The following is a 26,368-nucleotide window of genomic DNA, read 5'->3' on the forward strand; positions in this document are numbered from 1 at the left end:
GTAATGTTAGCCGACAACAACTTGTTAAATATACAATTTTTATTTGACTGTAACTGTAACTCCTAGATGGATATTAGAAGGTTTATTCGCCCGCAGTAGAGACAAAGCAGCAAGGAATGAGAGAAGTAACTGAAGTCCTAGCTAGCTAGGCAACAGAAGTTTGTCTTAAGTTGATGCTAAATTAGCTAACGTTATTCCTCGACTAACGACTAACGAGATTAACTACATTAATTTGTTGTACGAGCTGTACGAGTTTCATCAGCATGAAATATAATATTGGTTATGGTCATCCTGAGCATCCTGAACTCTGCGTCAATGATGATTTTGAGTTAGCTTGTGTTAGTTGACAGATTTAGCCTATGGATGGTTCAGTGGTTCTCAAATGGTCTATCTTCAGGTAGAAAAACATTTTCCCCTAAGATGAAGTCGTAAGCCACATTTTTAAACCATTCCAAACCATATAAGTCCTCTGAGATCACATTCATTTCCTCAAGCATCACTTTTGCAAAAACAGAACATTTTCAATGTTACGTAAGGTACAATATCCAAAAAGCAGCTACACTTGGCTGAGAAGCACAATGGGGCAGGATAGGCTTCAACATCTAGCCATCATGTCAGTGGAGAGTGAGGAACTTTCCAAGTTAAGCCACAGCCAAGTGATTGACCACTTTGCAAAAATGAAAACAAGACGTTACAGTTTACTTCCCAAAAAATGATTCCCTGAAGAGACACACAACAGTTGTTGTGTTTTTGTGATGGTTTACAAGTCTAGAGTAAAGTGCACAAGTAGGCCAAAATCATTAGCGCAGTACATTTCAGGTGGTTAATCAAAGATCCAGACAACAACATAGTCTGATGTGATTTAATAGTTTAAAGGTCTATTTATGTTCTTTAATGATAAATAAGTGTTGAATTCTCTTGCTCACTTTGCAGGCTCTCATGAATTCTTTGTGCCCCAGGTGTGCCTCAGTACGGAATCAGGTCTAGTGACGCCCCTTATCCCGCCTCTCGCCTGAAGCAGCTGGGATAGGCTTCAGCATTAACCCCGCGACCCTAATGAGGATAAGCGACATAGAAAATGGATGTACAATGTTATGAATGACCATTTATATAAACAGCTAGGAGACCCGAGTTTGATTCCACCCATGGAGTTTGCATGTTCTCCCTGTGCATGCGTGGGTTTTCTCTGGGTACTCCGGTTTCCTCCCACATTCCAAAAACATGCTAGGTTAATTGCCGGCTCCAAATTGTCCATAGGTATGAATTTGAGTGTGAATGGTTGTTTGTCTATATGTGGCCTGTGATTGGCTGGCGACCAGCTGGGACAGGCTCCAGCACGCCTGTGACCCTCGTGAGGATAAATGAATAAATTATGAAATATTTGAATTGCTTGACAGCCTTAGCTAGTATTTTATCATTAGTTTATCTATCATCTATCACATATCCTAATCTTTTTTATTGTTATTATTTCATTTCATGTACAGATTTAGTTGTCAAGGCCCCTGCATTTTTCTTCCTTAAAGAGCCATCTGTCCTGTTAGGTACAAGATTAATGTTTCCCTTGTCTGATACAGCAAGTCTCCATTCCTGATTGGATTCCTAATAATAGCAGAAAGATTGTTTATTTTTCAAGCCAGGACAATAAAGTATCATAGATGAGATGAGGAATAGATGAATTATGTAACGAGGCCTTTTCTAATGCAACTTTATCTCCTGCAGCAAAGCTTCTGAAGAGGATTACACCCCGCAGAAGCGTAGTGAGAGTGTTGAGGGGTGGGGTGTCGCACTAGAAGAGACAGGACAGACGCGCTCTGACCTGCATAGCACACACACATACCATCCTTAAGTGTGTCCATTTGGTTTGAAAGCACCATGTTGCATCCTTTAATTATTGGCATCGTGACGGTGAACACCTCGCTAACCGTCGTCTACTGGACCTTCCTTCTGGGTGACGCCTACTTCAAGTGGATGATGGAGCCAGAGGACAAACCCAAGCAGGTGGTCACCCCGGCCTGAGGCGGCGGCATGACGTGCTGCCCACCTGACACAGTGACTGCTGTTGTTTGCAACTTCTTAGGTGTTTAGTCAGCTTGTTGTTTTTGGAGTCTGATTTTAACTTTATTTTTCTGGAGAACATTCCTGTTTAGTTTAGTGAAGTGGAAGTGGAAGTGCAGGTGAAGGAGGAAGGAGTCAATCAAACAGGTGAGTTCTCAACCAGAAAATATGGATTCAATGGTTCAATGGTTCAAACTGTGTTTCCTAAGCTGACGGTTAATGATGCAAAACATGAAGATGAAGATACAAAACAAACGCTGCCTTCTAGTTTGCTGACTCAGCTAAAACAACTGACAGGCGTCAACAAAATCCTATCAAGGATTAGCAAGGAGGACCTCGACACAGCGGACGAAGCCTCCTTGACAGACGCATTTATTTTTCTCGTCTCCATCAACATGAACGACGACTTCTACTGCGGTCTGCACCCGGTCTCCTGGTTCATCCTCTTCGCAAACGTGGCCCTCATCATTATCGAGTGGCAGTTTGTCATCACTCGCTTCGTTCAAATTAACATGCCACAAAAAGAGAACAAGACGGGACCCTAGAGGAGGACATCCAATTTTGACGGTCTCATCATGCCTTTGTTTTGTTTTAGAAAAGCAATGACAGCGTGTTTGGATTTTTTGTGAAACATCACACCGGTTGTCACCTTTGACCTTCTTTCTTTGTTTCTGGTCCATTTCAGATGTACCCAAAGCCCTCAAATTTAGAAGCCCCTTTATTCACAAGTCAAAGAAGAGAGCTGAGAAGGCATTTTTCAACAGGTCTTGATCACCAGGTAAGACAGAAATGTTCATTTGCATTCCGTTCTTCATCACTGACTGTTGAATCCAATTTTATGACACTGTTTCAACCCCAGAGGGAACATTTTAAATGAATAAATACACTGGCTTCATAACATGACGGACATTTTATATTATTATTATTAAATTAGTTTTTAATTGTCTTATATTGTTTTAATAAAATTATTCTTTTAAATAGATTCATCAAATAATAATAAATAAACATCCATTTACTTGTGATTTTTATGTTACTGACATTTGTATCAGATGCAGTATGTGTTATAATCTTATTTATTTTTTAATTGTATTATATGTTATTGATTCCTGAAAAAAAATACAATTAATAAATGAATAATTTCTCTCCTGGATATTATTTTTTTAATTATTATTACTATTTTACTATATTGTTTTAAACCCTAAATATAAAAAAATATATTAAAGTAATGGAATATTGAATAAATTAAATATAATAATAATAATAATATATAATAATTAAATAAATATTGAATAAATCTGGATCAGCTTTTTTAACATTTTATTTTATTGTTTCAATAGCCAAGTGAAAAGAATGAAAGTAAATAAATGAATACATTTGCCACTTAATATCACTTACAAAAAGAACTACCCAACAAAATGAAAAGCAAAAGTAAACAGTGCCTTGATATCATGTTTTGATCAGATGTTTTTTGAAATGGTTTTTAAAATTTACTATACTTAGAAACTCATATATACACATAAATAAATGGAATATTATGTAAATATACAGTATCACTTGGCCACCTTTTGAGCTGCAGTTGAAAGATTCACTATGATCATCATGTGTTCATTGAACAGTTAATTATATATGCGGACAGTGGACTGTTTTAGATGAAAAGGATGAAAAGGTGCCGATATGGTCAATGTAATATATATATCATTATCATAAGTGTGTGGTGTATCGCACATGTAGATATGTTGGTCATGGATGACCATAAGCATCTTGGGTGTAATACGACCCATGTCTAATCCCTGTACAGATGGAATGCTGATATGGCAGGTTGACACACCCAATCCTATTAACTCTCACCGTCCTATATTCACCTCTTACGCTCCTCAGTCTTGGATGGACCCTCAATGAAGTTCTCTAAATATGTATAAAGGGATTTAAGTCTAGACAAAAGAATTGGCACACTTTATGGTGAACTATATTTGAGACTGTCCTTCCTTAAGTCCATAAACATCTCTCCATCCCTCCAACTCATCGTTGTTGAAGTCCTTTATCTTGCCATCTCCCAAGCCTTTACTTTGCCATGAAGGTGGATGATGATCAAGTCGCTCAACATTATTTGAACAGACGAGAGGGCGTCATGAATCAAGACAACGCCTCACACCTCAATGTCTCCCAGCTGGTGTTTGGACACCGCCGGCTTCTTCAGCTCACCAGAGGGAAGAAAAAAGAGGAGGAGGCCTATTTCGTGGACTACATCCCTCCAGCAAGTGATGGCATCACGCTACCTCAAAATGTAGTCTATGTCCTCGTCGGGGTGGTGTTGGTTGTAGTGGCCACTTACGCCATAGTGGGACACCTGATAAAAGATCTCATGCATGACCTGGCAGGTAACCTCGGGCAGCGAAGCCCAGTCACCTTTTCTCTGAGAACCAGGTTTTGGACCCAGAATTTAGTGTTGTCTGCCCGTTTCCCACCAATTTAACCCCCAATCCTAATAATTATGTGGATATTAGGAAATTAATTGTTGATTGTTCATGTTGAAATACAGTGGAACCTTGGTTACCAGGTTTTTTGGTTGAAAATACATGCCTAAGTTTGAGTGCGTTGACCAGTGTTATTAATACTATGCACCAGTCCGTCTATATTCTTAATATATTTGATCAGAAAACATCCATTCTTGTTAGCATATTAGCTACCGCACAAAATGGCAACCGGGTCAGCGGTTGACTGTCAATAATAAAACATGCATGTTAGGTCAATGGACGAATGGTTAGTGTGCAGGCCACACAGCTAGGAGACCCGAGTTCAATTCCACCCTCAGTTTGCATGTTCTCCCCGTGCATGTGTGGGTTTTTTCCAGGGACTCCAGCTTCCTCCCACATTCCAAAAACATGCTAGGTTAATTGGCAACTCCAAATTGTCCATAGGTATGAATGTGAGTGTGAATGGTTGTTTGTCTATATGTGCCCTGTGATTGGCTGGCGACTAGTCCAGGGTGTACCTCGCCTCTCACCAGCTGGGATAGGCTCCAGCATACCCCCGCGACTCTACTGAGGATAAGCAATATAGAAAATGGATGGATTGATGTACTTATGTATTTATCTGCATAATTAGATTTTCATTATTTCTTACAGGAAAAGATTCGGTTAGCATCTGTTTCAGTTAGAGTCAGACCTTCGAGAACAAATTAATGATGCTAACCAAGTTTCCACTGCAATCGTGCGCAATTAATTGTAGTACTTATCTGCAGCCAGCAGAGGTGCTGTTGATTCACTCAGCAATAGTTTGTAACCTAAAAGTGCAATCATAGAAGTTTAGGTACGGCACAAATGTTGAATAAAAAAAACAACAACAAAAAACATTTCTGTTCCTCAGACTGGATACTTGGCCCAAAATCGGTGGAGGATCACAGTGAAGGAGGTCGAGGTGCACTGGAAGGAGATGAAGAAGAAGAAGAGAAGATGATGGAGAGACACAAAGTGGGGATAGAAAGAGCCACTGTTCATCCAGTCCTCCACTGAGGAGAAGCACCATCTCTTCCAACTCAGGAGAAAAAAGAACCTCTTCACATTGTGTAATCTTTGCCCGCCCTCTGACCCCTCATGTTACCTGCCTGTAATTTATCACATTAGTTTTTATCATCTAGTCACGCTTAACTAAAACCTTTTATTTTTCTTATGTACTACTCTGTACATACAGTAACATCTTACTAACATATAATGACAATACAACCAGTCCCTTATGTTATAAAGTGCTCCATTATTGTAACAGTATGTGTTCCTATAGAGTACGTCCAACTACAAGCTTCTCTTCAATAAACAGCTTAACAATACAAGTTAGTCTCATCTGTCGTCATTATTAATCTATGTTACGTTCCTTCCTGTGTGTATAATACCTGCTCATGACACACCTCATTTGGAAACCATTACTCAACATCAACCTCATTATAGACAGACAGACATTATTTCAAGCCTATTTGTATAATCTATTTTGTTATTGTATTTATGATAATACCTATTCATTGTGTTTATTTGTATTTCTATTATATTTTGAAATTTTGTCAATGTCTTGTATTGGAAAGCATTGTAAATTCTATTTTTATTACTATAATAAATAGAATTGAATAATTTAAAATATCAATCATATTTTATTATTGTTGACATTCTGAATATTTTACCCTTTGTTATATTTATATTATTAGAAATAAAATTAGACCTATTTTTAAAATGACTTACAATAATAAAAAAATATTTTTCATATGGTGACCTTCAGTGTTTTATAACTACTTCTAATGAAAATGTGCATGTGCTCAATGAAAAAAACCAAAAATACAATACATATTATTCCGCATTTTAGTAAACAGTTTAATAAATACAAAACATGAATATTAGTTTGCAAACATGAATTCGTTCAGCCAAGGTTTCCTGTAAATGAAAAAAACAAGAAAAAAAGAGTAAACATAGATTAATAGATGAGCTCTTGCACCGAGCTCTCAGACTAGAGCTGTCCTATCTGGTCTAACTGGTGTGTGTCCCAATATGTCTTCTAAGCCAACAGTCTATCATTTGTCCTTTATTATTGAATTTTTATTGGATTTTCATTCTTAGAATTATCTTAATTACCAATTAATAATTACTTGCTTGCTTTAAGATGAATAAAGTACATTAGGGAGTATGATAGGTTAATATAACAAGTGTACTCACGCTATCTGACCTTGAGGGTTCCAAGCTGTTCTAATCTCTTTCCATCCTCAGTACGGCTCAACATTGCACACCATCAGCGACTCAAGCCGGAGAACTTTGACAATATTTCTTTTCATCACTCAGGAATTTGCCCTAGCAGAATAACACTTCCTGGACTGAAACTTTGTGAAACCTCTTGAGAGCCATGGAAGTACCAGTAGATAGCTTAAAGGTCCGTTACAAAGAAGAAGACGGTGTGGTGCTGTTTGAGAGTTACATTCCCCCTTCCAGGGACGCCATCCACCTACCGACATATGTGCTCTACTTGCTCATGGCCATCTTCATCGTGCTGGGGGTTCTCTATGCTATCATTGGCCACCTCATCAAGGACCTCATTCATGACTTTGCAGGTCAGGGGTTAGGTTGCTCAGTTTTGATTGACAGTGACAGTTTAATAATATACGTTGGCTTTAAACACCTTGTCTTATTAGGACTAGTTTGGATTCATGCATTGGACTGTTCTTATGAAAAGGATCATTCATTTCATGATGGCAAAAAAGAACTTGTGGATTTTTTTTCTCCTAGACTGCCTTTTAGGGGAGCAGCCCGAGGAGGTGGTGGTCAACTACTGTGAAGCCAAAGACAAATTCATGGCTGACTGGTGTCCGGAAACTACACCGGAACTGCAGGAGATGGCCCGAGCTGAGGAGAACAAGATGGCTGATAAAGACTTTATGAAGTCTCCTGCTATTTGGATTATTTCTACAGAACCGCGAGGGACCAGGACAGGACCCCGCGTGGTGTTTGGGAAAAGAACTTAAAGAGGAGCAAGAAAATAATGTCTAACCAATACGTTCATATGTGACATTAATGGAAATTCGTTGCATAGTTAAGGTAAGCTTTGGCGTTAGGGAGACATCTAGTGGTTCTGTAGAGTCAGTGCACGTCCTGATGAAAAAAAAAAATAATAAACACCAGTTGAAAATTGCGATAACCACACGGTCACAGTCTGCCAGTGTTCTCATCTGTTTAATGTGACTCCTGACACTCGGTCCTGATCGTACCCATATCGGGACAGTAAGTTATTTGCTCTTTATTGTTATTTTGCCTGATATTGATGCAGAGAGACACGATTCCTCTCCACAGTCATAAGACTTTATAACACACAATTGTAAATAATGTATTTTTTTTTTACTAATTCGTTCATTTTTATGAAGTCATGTTTACTTTTCTCTTATTTATACTGTATCCTGTTCTACTGAAAACATGGAATTTCCACAATTTGGCGTGAATAAAGTCTGTCCTATATCTAGGGTTGGACATCGAGCAACTAGCATGAACCGGTTCTGACTTTCCGGTTCTCCTGGAACCATTATTTTTTAACTTCCGGTGTCTACCTTTGGTCTTTGGCCAGGGCATCAAACATCAAACGGGAGAGGGGGCGGCGAGTTCATCCATTTCAACCGCGCGGACAGTGTGCGATAGAACTTCTTAGCAAAAAATGAGGATTGCGCAAATAAGGATGCGACACTCACAGGATTAAACACTCTCGGTTTCACGGTTTACTGCCCTGTTTATGACCCCTACACCTGACTTCTTTCAACCAATCAGGTAAGCAAAACAATAAATGAGGTGGGTCTTATGCTAGCATTGAAGCAGCGAATAAATTATACTTTATACTGTGAATACGGTGGCTAATTCAAATATCAAGCCAACTAATGCTGTGTACTTTAGCTGACGTTAATGCTAGCTTTAGCCAGGAAGTGGACCAGACTGCATGTTACTCCATTAACTCTATTAACTGTATTAACATGGTGAAGTTAGTTTTTCACGCTGGGCGTCAGATATTCATCTCCATAGCTGTTACTTTCAAGTTGGCAGTTGGATATGTAACTCCCCAGCAACAGTTTGCTTCATGTTTGCTATGAAGGTCCCACTCATACTCCAGACAGTCAATAAATGACTATTGCAAAAAAAAAGCCATATATTCTAAATCAAACCATTGATTTCCTCCATGCAGTTTAGTGGGAACTAACATGGTTAAGTTATTGTCTATTCTGCATCTTAAATTACAAGCTCATCAATGTCTGGAGTTGTTAACAGCCTTTTTCAAAACAATCAAAGAAATGTGTAATGACCACATTTCCATGACCAATGTTGTCTCCAGTTAACGCGGACCTACGTTACTACTCTTTCACTTTATACATAGTAAGTCAGGGGTCTTCAACCAGTAGCTCCTAACCGCTTTCAAGTAGCTCTCCAAAGGGTTTATTCGTTTATTATGGAAATTACAAAATGGGGTAAGTAGTGGCAGTAGTCTGGAAGTACTCTGGAGCGCTTGGAAATTACAAAATGGGGTAAGTAGTGGCAGTAGTCTGGAAGTACTTTGGAGTGCTTGGAAATTACAAAATGGGGTAAGTAGTGGCAGTAGTTTGGAAGTACTCTGGAGCGCTTGGAAGTGTCACCAATCAAAGTGGAGTGGGCGTGCCCGAAGGTGGGCCATGGGTGGCATAAATTAAAAGACCCTTTTGGAAATCCCAGCAAATACGGCCGGAATAGGTGCAAATTCTGGATGATCTTGAAAGCTCTATGTGGGGTTATTGTGTGTAGCTGCTCTGTAGGAGTCCACAACTCAATACAAAGGGCCACAAATGAGCATAATGGCCCCCCTTTAATACAAAGATATTAGACAATGTCACCAATGTCACCAAAAGTCCCATATTCCTGCTAAAATTACAATACTGTAGAGCTAAATAACTGGTAAAAAAAAACATAGAAATGAACTGAAAATTATCAGCGATATTAGCCTAGATTGGTTATTATTGATATTTGTATGGACCCGCCCACTTCATGCTGCCCTATGGAGGGTGAACAAACCTCCTCCTCCTGCAGCAGCACGGTGCGCCAACGCGCTCCACTCTGCTGTTTCTTGGTATCTCGGAGAGAAAACCACGGTGTGGTTTAAAGGCAACATGGATACCCGTTGATTTAAAGGAATTACTTGCATGGATTGGAGGTCATCGCCGATGTGGGGAGAGTGTGAGAGGTGAGCTGCTTTTCAAGCTAATTGTGCGTAAAGGGGGAAAATACGTTTCGCCGGGTTTTTGAACACAACGCGCAAATTCGCCAATATTCTGCTATTTTCGGAATGCTGACAGCGTTCTTATTGCAAAATATCAGGTGCCTGACTGTTGAACCGGTTGTCGTGAATGCCCAAGGCCCCCATACGGACAAAGCTGCGGCACATTTCCAACAGCACATCAACCCGATCTGCAGATTCGTCATTTTTGTCATATTCAAATTAAAATTCAGTGCTACACTCCTGTGGTTATTGGTGACCCATTTAAAAAAACAACAAAAAAGCAACAGAAATTCAAATAAATACAGCATGGTACAGTAAATCATAGACGTGTAATATTGTGGCACATACAACACGACTGTTGTGCTATTTTTATCTTGATATGTAGCATGAGGAACATTTCTAGTCTACTCCTGCAGTTAACTTCTACAGCTCAGGCATGCAGCAACCTGTCTTCTTTGCAGCTGTTCTTGTGAGGAATTTACCATGTAGGGACATGCATCAAAAGCATGGGGTAGCTTTAAAGCAGACATGTGTAAAAGTAGCAGGCCTGAACATGATGCCTTAATAGCACACTGTCATTTATTACCAGCATAATGTGCTAGTTAGCACACTGTACTACCAGGGCCTAGCTTATCCCTCCAAATGTTCCCTGCTGGGTTTCCCTCACCCCTCTCTGATGAGGTCTTCACAGAGGTGCAAATGAGATCCTATTGTACATGTGAAAAGAGAACGGATCTGCAGTTTCTTGGCAATAAACAAATAAAAGTCATGGCTTTAATGACAAAGTTGGGATGGGATTCTTGTGGCAGATGCACCTCAATGTGTAATGTAATTGTCAAAACAGTATGAGGATTTCATCTTTCATTTGTTTTGTTTGTACAGTTGAACGGAAATCTCAACAAATTGTTCCCAGGTCAAATTATTGCCATCTAAAACCTTTATTTAAACTGTACAGGAACTGTTTTAAGTAGCATTCTAACATTCTTTGGTGCCATGTATGTGTAAAAATAATACTGATACAGCAATAATATTGATAGTGTAAAACGGGGGTCTCAAACTCACGGCCCGTGAGCCAAATGCGACCCGCGGGCCGCGAGTTTGAGGCCCCCACCTTGATACCAAAGTTTAATGTTGAAATAACAGCTTAAAGCTGTGTGCACACCGGACACAATTAACATTGTGTTACATACTGTTACCCTACCCTGTTACCCCGCCCTGTTTTGCTTTGGATTAGCAATGAAGCTAAAGGCTTATGACGCTGGGTACAAATAAATGCAGGAAATGATTTGGAATAAAACGGAAAATACACGTCAAGATAAAGCATCTCATCAAACATGTTGTTAAAGTTACCACGCAGCTCCCAGATGGAACTGAGTACGATGCTAACTTGCTAATTGGGTCAAATTATTGAGTTTCATTAATGTTCATGTTAAAGGTTAAATAACTGTTAATACTGTACATTTGAATATGAAAAAAAAAATTCTCTACCAACTGTATGTGGTTTCTTACGTTTTTCTTATTTGCTGTTTTATTATTATTTTACTTATTTATTACTGATTGATTGATTGATAGTCTTTATTCTTAATTTGTTCATTTTTTTATCTTATTTTGTGTATAGAAAAATAAAAATGAAGATATTTGAGAACAGTGGAATGTTTTATCAGATATTTTGGTGTGGAAAGCCGGAACCAAAGTACTGAAAAAGTGTAGGGTATAGCAGAAGCAAAAGCATTGAAGATAGTTTTGTTATTGATTTTTTTCCAGTTTTTAATAACTGCGTTTTGGGTTTTTTTTTTTTTTTGAAAACCTGATGCGGCCCGGCTTCACCCAGAACCTAGCTCCGGTGGCCCCCAGGTAAATAGAGTTTGAGACCCCTGGTATAAAACATTAAGCAGACAGCTCGATACAGTCTTGTTTATATTCTTCTAAGTTGTTCTTTTATCACGTCATGTTGAGATTGTTCCCTATAATGGAAGCCAAAGCCAAATTGAGAAATTAAAAAAGAAAAACACAAGTGCATTTGTATGTTACCCACTGACAATTGTGCTTGTGCTGTTTCTCCCACAGTGCTGTGGAGGAGGACCCATCATCTAAAATCACAGTCCCCATGACAGGTAAGCCTGTTATACGTATATTAAGAAATATATTAAAAAATATATATATTTTTGTCTGATGCATCTCTTTATCTGTTGTAGATTTGTGTAGGGATGAAGCAGACAACTCTCCTCCTCTTCAGCCTCACACTCTAAAGCAGTTTGAGCAGGTCAGCCCTTCTATGTTTTTCTTTGTTTATTGGCTGCATTATAAAGCTGCTTACTCTAATGTCTCCGAAGAAGGCAGGCTGTGTCTCGGGTCCAATACTTCCAATATACCAGTGGTGGGCGGGGCTCATTGGATTGAATAAGACACCTGGAATGTACGATAAAACACACAAGACTCTTAAAGAGGATGTGAACGTCCCTCCTTTTTTACTTCCCAGAAAGTGTAGTCGGTAGGTGAAGTTGTGTGTCACATATTTGTTCACTTGTGTTTGTTTGGCGCCATGGGTGAGGTGGTTGTTTGGATGTGAGAAGCTACTTTGGAAGCAACTGGCAGGCTGGATTGAAACACTTGGCGAGGCGGATGTGGCCCCTGGGCTGTAGTTTGCGCACCCTCGCTATATAGACTATATTTGTAGTTCCTTGGAGCTCAAATGTTGACAGTGCAGTGCTGTTGCTCCCTCTTTTTTTTCATCTCACCTTTTTAATTGTGTATTGCAACCACTTGAGTTACGATTGAGGGTGTTTAGGGTCAAATCACTGTTGCTGCATTTTTCTGAGTTCTCAGTGTGAACACCCTTGGTGTGGATGTATGGAAGTGCACCAATTGAGACACAGCCAAAGGCAATTTTACACTTGCACAATTTTTGTCCCTGCAATAGTATGTCATTTTGTGTGCCAAAGAGTATATTCATTATAAACTGGGGTGAAATAGTCGTCCATTGCCACTTTATGTCACGGTTTTTCAAAAATAAATTGTTGCTTTAGGGTCTATTATTTAAAAAGTATGCATATTGATGTAAATTTTCACAAATGTTTGCCTATATTAAGCATTTTCAAGCATAACAATGGTTACATGAACTAAAATACTTGTGCTGTCTGTGCCTGATGATCGTGAATGCACCTCTTGTTCTTGTTTATGCTATTTGCTTGCTGGTCTGTGCCATGTTTATGTTTAGCTTTGAATATGTATCTGAGTACTTGAGTTGAAAAAAATTCCACAATATGGGTCACCGCTTGTCATTGAGCGATGATGGTGGATCCTGCAACCAAACCAGTTGAGAACCATTGATCTAAACGACACACATTGCCACAGGGCAAAATTTGTGTCAGCCCTGTGATTGGCTGGCGACCAGTCCAGGGTGTACCCCGCCTCTCGCCCAAAGACAGCTGGAATAGGCTCCAGCACCCCCGCGACCCTCGTGAAGAAAAAGTGGTAGAAAATGAATGAATGAATGAAAATTTGTGTCAAGGTGGCCCAAGATTTTTGAGAGCTCTGTGCTGCAATCCAGCAGCTCAATGTATGACAAGGTTAAATACTGATGTCCTTTTTGATATGTTTTTTCTGGTCAAAGGTTTTAAAGGCTTGCAAAATAACTGAGCTATACTGTGTCAGTTTTTGGTATCCCTCCACTGGAATACATAATAGTCACTTCCATGAGACAGTGGGAATGGAATGGAATGGGATGACCAAAGGATGGGCTATTCTTAAAAAAACACTGTGAATTATAACAGTTAGGACTTGTTGGCAAGCTGCACTGTATTGTTTACTGCACGGTGGAAACATGGCTTGTGCCTTTAGTGCAATTTCTATCCAAGATGACAACCAAACTGCATGCAGTAAAAAGTCTTAAAATCCTGTCAAGAAAATTAGATCACCTGTAGCTGAGGGTATCACATGGAAAACACCCTGGGTGTCCCAATTCTCCCTTGGGCTCCAACATGGCCCACTTTCCTTGTCTTGGATTATTAATTTTTTTTGTAAGATCCATCTAGGCAAATACTCCTCTTATTATTGTTTTGTGGACCATGCAGTGTTGCCTCTTGACAGCAAGCAATTAGAGTTTATTATTATTTGGCCAAACATTCACATTCACAGCTACATGGCGGTCGAGTGGTTAGCGTGCAGGCCACACAGCTAGGAGAGCAGAGTTCAATTCCACCCTGCATGTTTGCATGTTCTCCCCGTGCATGCGTGGGTTTTCTCCAGGAACTCTGGTTTCCTCCCACATTCCAAAATCATGCTAGGTTAATTGGCGATGTGAGTGTGAATGGTTGTTTGTCCATATGTGCCCTGTGATTGGCTGGCAACCAGTCCAGGGTGTACCTTGTTTCTCGCCCGAAGACAGCTGGGATAGGCTCCAGCAAGATAAGCGGTAGAAAATGAATGAATTCACATTCATATTTGTTCACGACCGTTACTTGCGTCTCAATTCCAAGAATACCAAATGTATGTATGATTGGAAAAGGAGTGTCGCTTGAGGTTCATTTATTCATTCATTTTCTGTTGTTAAATGAGATTTTAAAAATATCAAATAATGCGGCCCATTTTTGATCACACAAACCAAAAAGCTCAATTTTATCTTTCCATTTTTGAAAATCTCCACTCTGAACAGTTTTACCGTTTTTAAGAACAGAATCCTTCGTTTGCGTGTGGACACATGAATGCATATTTTTCTGTGCCTTTCTGAGTTATTCAAAATATCCATATTCATGTGGACATGGCCATAAGCCATACCTATCAACCCTTCCTTTTTCCCAGAGAAGCTCCCATATATTGTCATTATTTGTCAGGAATTTTCCTTTATTTTCAAAAGCAAATGCTGGTACCATTTAATCAATAATCAATTCCAAATAATATCATCAAATTAATCAATTATTATGCACACCTCTTCTAACAAGTATTAAATATGGATGGATTAATCAAATATCTAGATATTCCATAAGTATGAATGTTGTATTATATGTTGATTTATACTGCATGTCATATGATTAAGATCTAAAACAGTATGAACATGTATTATAATATGAGCTACTGTAAATATGTAGTAAATGTAATGGCTAAACAATATGCAATAAATGTCCAATTAAAGATATTGCTTTTTCAACCGAATATAAAAAGGGACTTTCCCAAAGCGTCTTGTTATGATGTACAACTGAGACTGAAGTAGAGAAACCCTGATTGATTTATCTATTGATTAAGATGTGTGTCCAAATACGTTGTAAGCGAGTTACAGCGAGAGTGTGCACAGACGTGAAGGTGTTGTGTGTTAATGCTCCACCAATGATGTCATCCCTAATGCTTGTGGAAACTAAGTTTGGCGTCTGATGCTATTGTGTGTCTGAATAATTGATCAACAGACATGTAATGGGACACTTTAATGGACATCCGGAAGAGGAAGTATCGTGACGTAACCGCATCACTTTAGTCACAAGTCAAAACTGTCACCTTATTAAATATTAGGCATTGCATTATAAGCAGTTGTTCAATGAGAGAGTGAGAGATTGAGGGCACCCTATAAATAGCACTGCGGGCTCACAACTCCAATTTCATTCGACATGTATTTTAACTAACCACTCTGTAGGTTCCTTTCATCCAAAACAACTTAATGCGGGTCTGTTCGGACCGGAAGAGTTTATACAGTAAATGTAGATATTTTTACTGAGCTGTTACATGAAAATGCCACTAGAGGGCAGAAAAAACAATATCACAAATACAAAACAATACAATATTAATTGAAGTCAATCATTGTTTCTTTAAAGGGTGCATTTAGCTATTAAAATATTATTAGGGGAAAATGGTTGGGAACATAAATATCCATAGTATACAAAAGGAAGAAGACAAAATGAAAAGATTTGCCCTTCTCACCCACCCCCCTTGTATGTGTCAACTCCTGATTTTGCAGCAGAGTGAGACTTCCCATCATATCACAAGTGCCTGTAAACCAAGAGCCACTTTCCTCCCCGCCTGCCCCTCCTCCTCACTTCCACCCATCTCCCCTGGCGGTCTGGGATTCCGGGCATGTGTCTTCTTGTAAAATAAGCCCCGTCCCGTCCCCTTGCCACTCCACAACACACCATGAGGCTGACATGGATGCATCTGTGATCATCCGGGCTGCAGAGACGCCCTCTGCACCTCAAAAACTCCCATAGATTGTGTGTGTGTGTGTTTTTGTATAATTGTGTTTTCGTTCCGTTGTGTGTGCTTTTGACAATGGACTGCCAGAGGCAAAAGAGGGACACGTGCTTATAGCTCGCTGTCCTTGGTGATATGGAGAAGCCAAGGAGGACATTTCGAGATTGACCACTAATGGACTTGTTAAGACGTCTGGACGCCCTTTGACGGCCATGTCTAACAGTTATCGCACTTTATCACAGCACTTGAACGACCTCAAGAAGGAGAACTTCAGCCTCAAGCTGCGCATCTACTTCCTGGAGGAGAGGATCCAGCAGAAGTACGAGGAGAGCAGTGAAGATGTCTACCGAACGGTGAGTAAATAGGACATGAGTGACTTATTTTTAAACACTTAAACACTGCCAGTGAGACGCTACTGCAGAAGTCCTTGTCTGAGCAAACTCCAGTTGTCACGCTCATCAACATCCTGCCATTTGCTGCAGCAAGTGTTTACAAGTCTTTCATTGCACCTTTCTAGTTGTATGCACTGTGTGAACTTTTGTGTTTGGGTCAACATTTTGGTGTTCAGTAAAACAGAAAATTTTTTTCTAATCCCCTTGTACCATGGAAATGCCGCTATTTATGCCTTTATTTATTGTTGTAAATGTCTATACAACAATAGGTAGAAATAGTCTGCGTATCTACAGAAGGGACTCCTTGCAAAGTACAGCTTAAAACTGATCTTCATAGTCACATTGTAAAAGTGGATGTGTGTTCTTTTAGGACAGGGTTTCCCTATTAGTCATCACAACATTATTAGAGTCATCTAGACATGATATAACACCCCTATAGTCACCTTTACACTAATATTATTCAATATAGAAGACATAATCTGAGACAATACGCCATTTAAGACATAAAAAAGACTGATATTTGTGTGTTGCAATAAATGTGTGGAGGACAAGAAGTAATTTTAGGGAGTTTTAGTTTGGAGTGGATTGCGGCCCCAACATTAGCCCATGTTGTTATTATGATTATTATTAGAATTATTATTATTGTGCGTGTTGTGAGATGATTCAAAACTGCAATAAAAGCCTTGTGTGTCTCAAAATATCCCAAGTTTGATTTCTATATGGTATTGACAGGAGACACAAGATTGAGTCTATAACAGGGGTCGGGAACCTTTTTGGCTACGAGAGCCATGAAGGCCAGATATTTTAAAATGTGTATATGTGAGAGCCATATACATTTTTTTAAACATTGAATGCAATAAAATGTGTGCATTTTTATGTAAGACCAACAGTTTTAGATATAATGGGCTCTAATTACGTAGACCAGGCACACTACCCCACGCCAATGGGGTGTGGCCAGCACACTTTCGTGAGCAGCGCAGTGTCTAATGATAAATCAAATACTTGTTATTTCATTCTTTTGGCCATCTTCGTCAGAAGGCTTGGTTCTGCAGCTTTAGCTATTTGACTAAAGGAGGAAAGTTTACATTTACATGTTTTTTTGACATCTCAATGACCGAGGTAGACTACAGCATTACCCAGTAATAATCAAGTTTTGGTGTTTGACCTGGAAAATATCATCAGGAAAGATAGATATGGTTGGCCGTATTGCAGCAGAATATAGATGGACAAATTAAAATGCATAAGAAAGTTGTTGATTTTGAATATTATTTTTAACAGTCATTTCTGTGATGGTTTACTTTAAAATGTTAGCAAAAATAAATTTTTATTGTGGTAAGAAATGCTTGAGAGCCAGATACAGTCATCAAAAGAGCCCTACCTGGCTCCCGAGCCATAGGTTCCCTACCTCTGGTCTATAAGAAAGAGACAACATTTTAACATTACTTTATGAAAAGTACAATAAAAAATATAGAAAATATATGATATGACATTATATTACAAATTTAATTTCTACTCTGTTGATTAGCCATTGATTAATTGACTGCAATTCTAGAAGATAAAATAATTGCTGAAATATTTGACACAAAATGCATGTAATGTTATGAAGTGAAATATAATTTAATGGAGAGTTTAACAGTGCCCTGTGATTGGCTGGCCACCAGTCCAGGGTGTACCCCGCCTCTCGCCCGAAGACAGCTGGGATAGGCTCCAGCACCCCGCGACCCTCATGAGGAAAAAGCGGTAGAAAATGAATGAATGAGTTTAACAGTTGTTTGTAGTTTTCAATGGTGGACTGTTGATGTTTCTACTATGTTACTCATAATTAATGATGGTCAACATTAACAGACCGCTGCATAGTGAATTAGTGGTTTGTATGTTGGCCACAGTCAGTCAGGAGACTGGGAATATAATGGTTCTCTGTTTCCCCAGGTGTTTGTGTGGGTTTTCTCCCACATTCCAAAAACATGCATTCATTCATTTTCTACCGCTTATTCTCACGAGGGTCGCAGGGGTGATGGAGCCTATCCCAGCTGTCTTCAGGCAAGAGGCGGGGTACACCCTGGACTGGTCGCCAGCCAATCACAGGGCACATATAGACAAACAACCATTCACACTCACATTCATACCTATGGACAATTTTGAGTCGCCAATGTCAACAATCAGTCCCAATCAACCTAGCATTTTTTTGGAATGAGGGAGGAAGCTGGAGTCCGTGGAGAAAACCCACACATGCACGGGGAGAACATGCAAACTCCACACAGAGACGGCCGAGGGTGGAATTGAACTCGGGTCTCCGAGTTGTGAGGCAGCCCCCAAAAACATGCATGTTCTGTAAATTGGAGATCTAAATTACCCATATGTATGAATGTGAGTGTGAATGGTTGTTTGTCTATATGTGCCCTGTGATTGGCTGGCAACTAGTCTGGGGTCTACCCCGCCTCTTGCCCACAGTCAACTGGGATAGGCTCCAGCAAACCCGCGACCCTAGTGAAGACAAGCAGTATAGAAAATAGATGGGTTAATACACCCTGAGTGAGATACAGTGTAATCTTACACGACTGCAACAAAACAGTTCTTACATTGGACCTTATCAAATACTGCAGTTATTCCATCTTAGACAAATAAGTGTCTGATGAGTCAGATTTGAATGAATATCCTGAACAATGCACACATTCCCAGAGTGACTGTGTGACCAGATCACATATCAGTACATCCATCCAACCCATGGGATTTTAATCTTTTGTCTTTGCAAACTTTCACTCTTATCAGTCTAATCTCTTTATGATTGGCGGCTAAATCTTTGTTCTATACTTGCGAGCAGCTCTGGGTTGTTGGCCTGCGTGCCTGCTGTGTAAACATTTTACTGATACAGAGCACAGTCAAGGTGGGTACATCGCGATCCCTCTGGAAGCTTGATGCACTATTTTTAGCCAGACTACACTCACATGCCACTGCATGAGAGTCCAAATAAGAGAGGACATGACCCATGTTGGAGCTGTGAGCAAATAAGTAATTAGAGTCCTTTTCCCAAATCAATCTGTGCGTGTAAGCATGTGATCAACATGAATAATCCGGGTTGACAGTGGATTGAAATGCAGACACAAGGCTCCTGACTCTGCATGCTTTATTCAAGCGTTTGTTGCTGAGGGCTGAAGGGCCAACAGGGGCCAAAATAGCAGGTGACGCCTGTCTATATATAGATAGACCTGTTTTTTATGACCATGTTATTGACACACACACATGCACAATCCACTCTGCTCTCACATTTTGGGATCAATAAAGTACAGTAACTACATGCCAACCATTTATGTGCAATTTACTGTTTTCCTTGGACTCACTCAATATTACAAAAAGTTCATTGTTTAGATGGCTGGATAAACGTAGTGGGGGTGTGTCTGAGTCTGAGTTGGTATATCTAGCTTGTCGAATACTAAAAAAGACACATGAAAGAGGAAGAAAAGACAGGAAGTGGTCAATCTATAGATCTGAACATGAGTCTAATGACAGGCTTTAAAACAAATAAGCAAATAAGCACTGCTATCCGATCTCAGATATAGATCCTGAGGTCCAGAATGGAAAAAAAATCAGCCCCTGTCTCTCTTCCTCAATGTTCATCTTCTATCCCCTGGCAAGGTCTAAAAGCCCTGATTGCTACTAATATGTCCCGCAGCAGGTAAACAAACGGCAGCGTTTAACCTATGACTCCACAGAAGATAAGTGTCAGAGCTGCCGTGAATTCTCCTTGCTCTAAATATAGCAAAAAAAACTGATGATGCACAACACCAACGCCGGCTCTCATTCACTTTGCACATGGAGACACTTTGCTATTATAAAGAATAGCACGGTAAAATACAGACTGATAACAGACAAACAGTCTTGATATGATAAAATTAATATAACAATAACTTGACTCCAAATTAGTTGTTACTTTGTCCATGCTAAATATTAGGACACAGACAATGCAAAAATGGTTATAATGTTGATGTGCTAGCCTACAGCCTACATTCTACATTCATAATCTCCATAATGATAGGATAGTGAAAATGTGGAAGATGCTGTGGGCGGAGGTATATGAAAATATAGCTGTGTGATAAATCCAAGATACACATAATGTATACTGTAATGTGTGAGTGTGTGTCTTATTGTAAACAATATTGTTTAATAACTGTTGTACAAAAACCAAAAATTATGGTTACGTTTTGCCCCAAAAGCTGGGGCTTTCGAGAAACAAGGTTTGACTGTATTTGTTTTGGGGATGGCTGTTTTATCCTATGGATTTGATAAGTACAGTACTGGAATTATTGCCTGATCATGTGACTGTTACTGCCGTCTACTACTCCATCAGACTTGACTAAGAATTGCCACATTGTGTGTGTTTTTTGTGTGTTGCAGAACATTGAACTGAAGGTGGAAGTAGAGAGCTTGAAGCAGGAGCTCCAAGAAAAACAGCAGCTTCTTGACAAAGCCCTGTAAGTTCACACACATTATTTACATTTGTAGTAATAATTGTACAACATTGTTGGTGATATCAGAAACAGTAAATACCACATTTGCATTTTTCGTTAGAGGTTTAAACTAAGATAAGATATAAAAATGTCATTTTACTGGTGCTGAAATCAACAGATATGGGTCTTTAAGGTCATCATGTGGTGGCTTATAACGTCCCAACTGGGTCTTATTACTGACCTATTTAAGTTACTGTTATCACTTCATCTGTTTTAGTGTCACACTATCTGCAAATATGTGACATGAAGTCATTTTCATGATAAGCGGGAAAGACACAATTTAAATAGAAACCCTTAGAATACCATCTACCCTATTTTATTTAGACTGTTGCCATGCAAAGACAGCCATGGTGACTATTTCTGCTATAATACGAAGACACTTCTTAAAAGAAAAAACATTTGCTTTCGCTCAAACGGTTGTGCTCTGTCCAAATGTCTTCAGTGAGGACGCTTGTCCATTCCACTTAGAGTTATGTGCGTTACTGAGACTGGTTGAGAATATCCCAGTTATTTGAGCTGTTGCATGTGCTGAGGCGCGTCAACATAGACAAAGTTCCAGAATGGGTACTCGTGGCGACAGTGTGGCGTGTGCCATTCTGGGAGCGGGAATTGAAGGAGAGTGCCGTAGTCCTGCAACGTGATGTTGACAGACGCTCACGCCGCTGTGGTTGGGAAATATTTATGACTGTAGCTCATTTTTTTTAGGAGTCCCTCAGTGTACATACACGTTATGTTCCTGCAGCTTTTAGTAAAAGGCGGAACTTGCACCTAAATTATACACTGTGCACAAAACATGTGGACATATAAACTATTGTAATGAAAAGATTAAACACAAGAAACAGTAATAAAAAAGAACAAGAACAATTCCTTACTTTAACTTGCACACTGGAAGGCGCGTTGCAAGTGAGGGAGAGTCTTAATTAAGAGTCTTAATAGGAGGAAATTTCACTCATGAGACCACTACGCTGCTTAGTCCACAACTTCATAACACAAAACATGGAAAGACAAGGACCGCCTGTAAGTAAATAAATACGGTAACCCAAATAATCATATTGTTAAATCAAAGGTTCATCTCTGGTCTGCCTCCTCCTGGATTATGTTGGATGATGCAAGTGTAAACATGTGATATTTCATCCTGTAACATGTCTAAAACAAATAAAACCATGAAAATACATCATTTGCATTGGCTCTCATTAGGTTATGTACCTAATGATGTGTCCAGGGAGTGTATGTGGTGTCGTATAAAAATACATGACTGTGAACAGCACGTTAGACATGGCATTTACCAAGGTAATAAAAGCCTATATGAAGTGTCTGGACTCTTGATTCATCTTAGCTTAGCTATAAGTGGAGCAGTGTTGAGTATCCCAGAAAATAAATGATGACTTCATATGGACTTTTTAGGCTCAGACTGAATGTGTCCATGCGTGTTAATTTATGATGCATTTAAGCTTGACTGATCATTTGTCTTCTTTGCCAGCACGGCAGCAGAGAGCTTGACCAACCACAATGAGGCCGAGGTGCAGAGACGTTGTCAGGAGAGACAGCAGGAAATCGAACAAATGCAGCAAGTGTTCGAGACCAAGATACAACTCCTGCAGGAGGTTGGCGTGTTTATAACAACTTTACACTTTCACACATATGCTTATCTTGCTTTCAACCTTGGAAGTTTCTATGTGTTTCAAGGAGGCCCAGTTAGCACGCAGTGATGTGGGGAGGACGACCACGCTGGCTGGGTCACAGTCTGGGTCACAGTCCCACACCACCAACCCCTCCCTGGATGCCCCCATGGAGGACAATACTGTGGATGAGAGGCCTCATGACATTTTGGCCCCAAGCAACAGCAACAAAGACAGGTGAAAAGCACCAACAGACCCTTTGCATTATTAACTGTGAACATGTGTTTATTTACATGATAATTCTATCATTTCTTTATTAAAGTATGCATTTACTAGACCACATCTACAACCAGCAAAGACAGATACTATTATTACTATTATTCAATTACTGCCGACTTATGGTGAATGAGATGTGCTTTCTGTGGACAAAGCAGCCTATTTTTCAATAAAAAAGATTAATAATTTGTGGTTGTTCTTAACAAACAACAATTTCAGATTGAAGTTACAGATGTCCACAGTCTCCTGTTGTAAAGTATTAACTACATGAGGCACCATATTTGCAGATCATTATTTACAGTTATTAACTTAGTACCAAACCTATGTGTGTGTTCAGAGTTATTGAGGAGCTGACCAAAGAGCTTCAGTCCCGGGAGGCCCTCATCACAAAGCTGAGTGGGGAGAAGACGACCCTTACACAGAGGGTGGGAGAACTGGAAGTACAGGTTGACAATCTGTCTTCCTTTTTGCTGCAGAAGGACAAGGATGTGGAGGTACACCGGCCCTTTAAGACACTTCACATTGAGCTTCACATTGCTTGTATGTCTGCTGTATATTAATTGTATAGCTTCACTTTATGATGCTGAGAACCAGTCAGCCAAACAGTGCAGAATTAAAATGAGCCTTCTAATGTTACCACATTCCACTCTGGCCATCGTGGCTCTTCTGGGCAGATCTCTTCTGTGGAAAGGGGCTCCTGAAGCAGCGTATGTCACATTCCTTTGGACTTATTTAAACAGCTGATCGTGTAGGTCAAAGGAGCTATTTAAGCATCCAGGGAACTTATTAAACAAACACATACTGATGTGAACAGGTGGCTGAGTTTACCGCTATTGCCAGCATCTCTAGAGCTTTAGTGGATGACACTTTCATCTCAGTTATGTTCATCTCCGTTATGTATGTTTCATCTCAGTTATGAACTCTTAACCCTGCATTAGGTAAGAGGACATACTTTGTAATGTGACGTGTGTTAAATTAAAAGACGACCTGGCAAGCCTCACTAGGTGGCAGTAGAACTATTTATTATTATTAATAATAATAATAATAATAATAATAATAATAATACATTTTATTTATATTGCACTTTACATTACAGAGTCTCAAAGTGCTACAAAGAATTTAGGTATTTATATATTTTAAAAAAAGGCTAAGAAAAGGCCTTTATAAAAAGGTAAGTCTTTAGGCTCCGTTTATTTGAGAAATACACATACTATATTGTACAATATATAGTATTACTATTGGGAGTATGATTCTTTGTTGAACAGCCATTAGGGTACATGTCATATGCATATTGCAGGGTACCAGATGGTGTCCTTTGCGGTCGTCTACCGTCATGCATTTGTACAGTAGTTACTGGTGCTTCTTCATTGTGCACATGCAATAGCATTTTCCTCTCATTCATGTAGTTCTATCTTCTATCTTCATCGTAGTTCTATCAGGAGGAGCTCGGCCAAGAGAGGCTACGCATTGAACAGGAAATGCAGGTGAGTCTTATCGAGCAAATATGTGTGTTGAAAAATAACTGATGTTCACATTTAAATAAATTACATTTAAATAAATCAAATAACTGAGCCTTCACATTTTGTGGCGAGAGCTCCGTTGAATGTCAAGACGTGTCAAATTCCTCCGAGTTGAAGGTCAGATGCTAAATTTGACAAAGTTGGCCTCCTCCTGGCGAGGCAACAAAATAGCACTTTCAGCTTGTAACACAATTTAATATAATTTATTACTGAAAAAGCTAACAAGTAAACACAGTTAGTAAGAAGTATTACAGCCACATGGAAAATATTACAGAATAAAGTAAATGATAAAGCCAAAATGTTGTCATAGCCGATGTAATGATAATACAGTGGAACCTTAGTTAACATCATTAATTTGTTCCAGAACGTCCAACTCTAACCAAAACAGATGTTAACCGAATCAACTTTTCCCATAAGAAATAATATAAACCCAATTAATCCCTTCCTGAAAGCCAAAAATGAACACAAACAACGTAACAAACAAATATTTTTATAGTTTTACAATTGTAATTTCACATGCAACAGACAATTCAAGATGCATATAAATGATGACTGAAAGGGCGAAATAAATAAATTACTTTATCAAATCAAAACAAACAAGTTTCAGCATTATTATTAAATTGGTCACAAAATTGAAACTTTATTCTTGTGGCATCATAATTTTATTTCTTCTCAGTGTAGCCCTATATTACTCCTCCATAAAGAGTAGAGCCCATCTCTTATAGCGAGCTTATATAATCACACAAAGTAGCAGCTCCTATTACAATCACAGCTTTATCTGAAATCTCCAAGGGCACATGTGTCTTCTTCTTTTAAAGTTCACATCTCTCATCAGTGTGACCCACGGACATGAGTTATTACTTTGAAATAATAACAACAATACCCTACGGTGTCTTCTTTCCATTCCGCAGGATGGTAGACTGCATGGTCACACAGGCCATGCTGGGTTTTGCATGCAATTTAACATACAAATCCATTTGGAGTGAAAAATGCAAACGTTTGATGTTCACCTTGTTTATGCTGGATGTTGCTGTACACATAAGAGGAATTATTTGAAAGGTCAAGTGTAACATATTTGGGCTATAAACGGTACATTCAAAAGAGCAGAAGGAGAAATCTCTTCAGTCAAGAGTTTACATTTGTGCTTGTGTATCTGTGTACACATTCCAGTGAGGTCTCCCCTGTCATATGTGCACGCATGCTGGCATCTTGCTCGCTCAGAGTTCACTGACTCTGGTTTCAGTCGACTTGTCAATAAGTCAGGTTGACTTTTGGAGCGACAGGCAAGCCAGACAGACGCGGATATCAAGTTGTTGATGTTTCAGATTGACACTCACCGCAAGAGCTCTTAACACGTTCCCCAGACAGCATAGCCATTTAGAGCCCAATCAATGTCTAGATGGCAGGAAGAGGGGGGTATCATGTTGAAACGGCAACTGTTGCTAGGGCACATAGGACGGACAAACGACATTAGACAAAATTGTGTGAGAACACATTGTCATAAAGCCAAACTAATACTTCCTCCTGCGTATTTGTGCAGAAATTACAGCATCACATTGTGACCATCTGCTTGAGCAGCCTTTGGCTCAATGTTGGAAAATCACAGTACTTATGCCTGCAAAAAGGTGATTCGGCACGGTGGAGAGTGATTAGCATGTTGGCCACACAGTCAGGAGATCGGGAAGACCTGAATTCGAATCTCCGCTTGGACATCTCTGTGGAGTTTTCTCCGGGTACTCCAGTTTCCTCCCACATTCCAAAAACATGCTAGGTTAATTGGCAACTCCAAATTGTCCATAGGTATGAATGTGAGTGTGAATGGTTGTTTGTCTATATGTGCCCTGTGATTGGCTGGCGACCAGTCCAGGGTGTACCTCGCCTCTCACCCAAAAACAGCTGGTATGCTCCAGCATAGGTGGTGAGGATAAGCGGCATAGAAAGTGGATGGATAGATGGGTGGAATACAGGATGACCAAAAACATTAGCTGTTGTTATGATGTCCTCCTGAGTCCATGCAAAGCAAGGTTTTACAGCACTAAATACCTCTGTCTACTGCAACGCACATTACATAA

General features: G+C 39.5%; 2 protein-coding genes across 9 annotated transcripts in view; both read left to right on the plus strand.

Annotated features, from left to right (window-relative positions):
- The first annotated feature begins 1,570 nt into the window (after positions 1–1,570).
- On the plus strand, positions 1,571–5,881 carry LOC144898634 (uncharacterized). 7 transcript variants are annotated; one of them, XM_078791575.1, is made up of 5 exons: positions 1,571–2,049; positions 2,133–2,202; positions 2,741–2,833; positions 4,133–4,433; positions 5,422–5,881. In XM_078791575.1, exons 3-5 carry the CDS (start codon positions 2,741–2,743, stop codon positions 5,565–5,567), a joined length of 540 nt encoding a protein of 179 aa, XP_078647701.1. In that variant the 5' UTR covers positions 1,571–2,049; positions 2,133–2,202; the 3' UTR covers positions 5,568–5,881. The 7 variants fall into 7 exon arrangements, 5 of the variants coding, with proteins under 5 accessions (XP_078647701.1, XP_078647699.1, XP_078647702.1 ...); XM_078791573.1 differs by having other exon boundaries at positions 1,592–2,202; XM_078791576.1 differs by having other exon boundaries at positions 1,625–2,202; positions 4,171–4,433.
- A 2,221-nt stretch (positions 5,882–8,102) lies between these two features.
- LOC131125303 (myomegalin) overlaps positions 8,103–26,368 on the plus strand; it is a 46,976-nt gene continuing 28,710 nt past the window's right edge. Inside the window, exons 1-9 of one of the 2 annotated variants that reach the window (XM_058066731.2) lie at positions 8,103–8,339; positions 11,878–11,924; positions 12,006–12,073; positions 16,227–16,337; positions 20,769–20,845; positions 22,362–22,485; positions 22,568–22,737; positions 23,114–23,270; positions 24,207–24,260. In XM_058066731.2, the coding sequence (XP_057922714.2) occupies positions 8,305–8,339; positions 11,878–11,924; positions 12,006–12,073; positions 16,227–16,337; positions 20,769–20,845; positions 22,362–22,485; positions 22,568–22,737; positions 23,114–23,270; positions 24,207–24,260 (843 nt within the window). In that variant the 5' untranslated portion in view covers positions 8,103–8,304. Of the gene's footprint in view, positions 8,340–9,538; positions 9,775–11,877; positions 11,925–12,005; positions 12,074–16,226; positions 16,338–20,768; positions 20,846–22,361; positions 22,486–22,567; positions 22,738–23,113; positions 23,271–24,206; positions 24,261–26,368 lie in introns of those variants that run through there. The other variant, XM_078791579.1, reaches the window with a different exon arrangement.

This window comes from Doryrhamphus excisus, linkage group LG6 (genome assembly GCF_037039965.1).
Source record: "Doryrhamphus excisus strain RoL-2023G ecotype Guam linkage group LG6, RoL_Dexc_Guam_v1.1, whole genome shotgun sequence".
Classification (NCBI taxonomy): Eukaryota; Metazoa; Chordata; class Actinopteri; order Syngnathiformes; family Syngnathidae; genus Doryrhamphus; species Doryrhamphus excisus.